Below are 827 nucleotides of genomic sequence, written 5' to 3' on the forward strand. Positions count from 1 at the left end.
AAGATATTATGGAAAAACCCAAATGAACTTTTTGGCTAACCCAATAATAGTGGTCAATGACATGGCCAGGAATTCTGGAAATCTTAGCACAGATACCCATAGAAGAACTGCAATCTTTGTAGCCACCCTCCATCTTGAAATTTCCTATCTGGAAGAGAGATCTCTGACCCTAATAATCCTGTTGTTATAGCAACATACACAGTGAATATATCCTGGGGCAGAATAACTGAAATGGATGGTGATATTGGAAAGACAAGTGCTGGACCAGGTAAGGGAAATGTTAACACTTCTATTCTTCCTTTTTGGCTCTTAACTTTGCAACAAAAAGTTTCCACTATACACACTATTCTATGCCATTCTACTCTGCAAACTGTTACCTCCTATGTTCCAGGCTATGATCAAAGGTCCTAGAGACAGATGAGATGGATAGAATGGAGAAAGGATAGGGAAAGATACAGATACAGGGATGTTCAAAGTCAGAATGGGTTTAAGGGTAGTGATATCTTTGTTCTTATTTCTCTTTTGGCATGATAATGTACTTCCTAAACATTCTATGTAAGAATTGGAATTGGACTATGATTTCAGCCATCTCTCCCAGGGAGACAGGCATTGGACCAGGTAAGGGTAGTGGCAAGGCTTCATTACTTGAGTTATTCTTCAGAGGTCACCAAGCAGCTTGTAGCTGATTTCTGATTCCTTCAAAGTTTAAAGGATCCCTAAGTCAAAGTCTCAGAGATGCAAACCCCAAATATAAGTTCTTTGGGTTTTCACCTGGAGCTAATAGCTGGTATGCAGTGGTTTGAATACATTGATTATTAAAACAATGA

At 38.9% G+C, this 827-nt stretch overlaps 1 protein-coding gene across 1 annotated transcript in view; it reads left to right on the forward strand.

The window, feature by feature from the left end:
* Positions 1-30: 30 nt before the first annotated feature.
* The window catches only part of LOC105001443 (V-set and immunoglobulin domain-containing protein 4-like), a 6,642-nt gene continuing 5,845 nt past the window's right edge, over positions 31-827 (forward strand). The window contains exon 1 of the mRNA XM_010857709.1: positions 31-268. Within this exon, the coding sequence (XP_010856011.1) occupies positions 232-268 (37 nt within the window). The 5' untranslated portion in view covers positions 31-231. The remainder of the gene's footprint in view (positions 269-827) is intronic.

The sequence above is a fragment of the Bison bison genome, unplaced genomic scaffold (genome assembly GCF_000754665.1).
Source record: "Bison bison bison isolate TAMUID 2011002044 unplaced genomic scaffold, Bison_UMD1.0 scf7180017854941, whole genome shotgun sequence".
Classification (NCBI taxonomy): domain Eukaryota; kingdom Metazoa; phylum Chordata; class Mammalia; order Artiodactyla; family Bovidae; genus Bison; species Bison bison.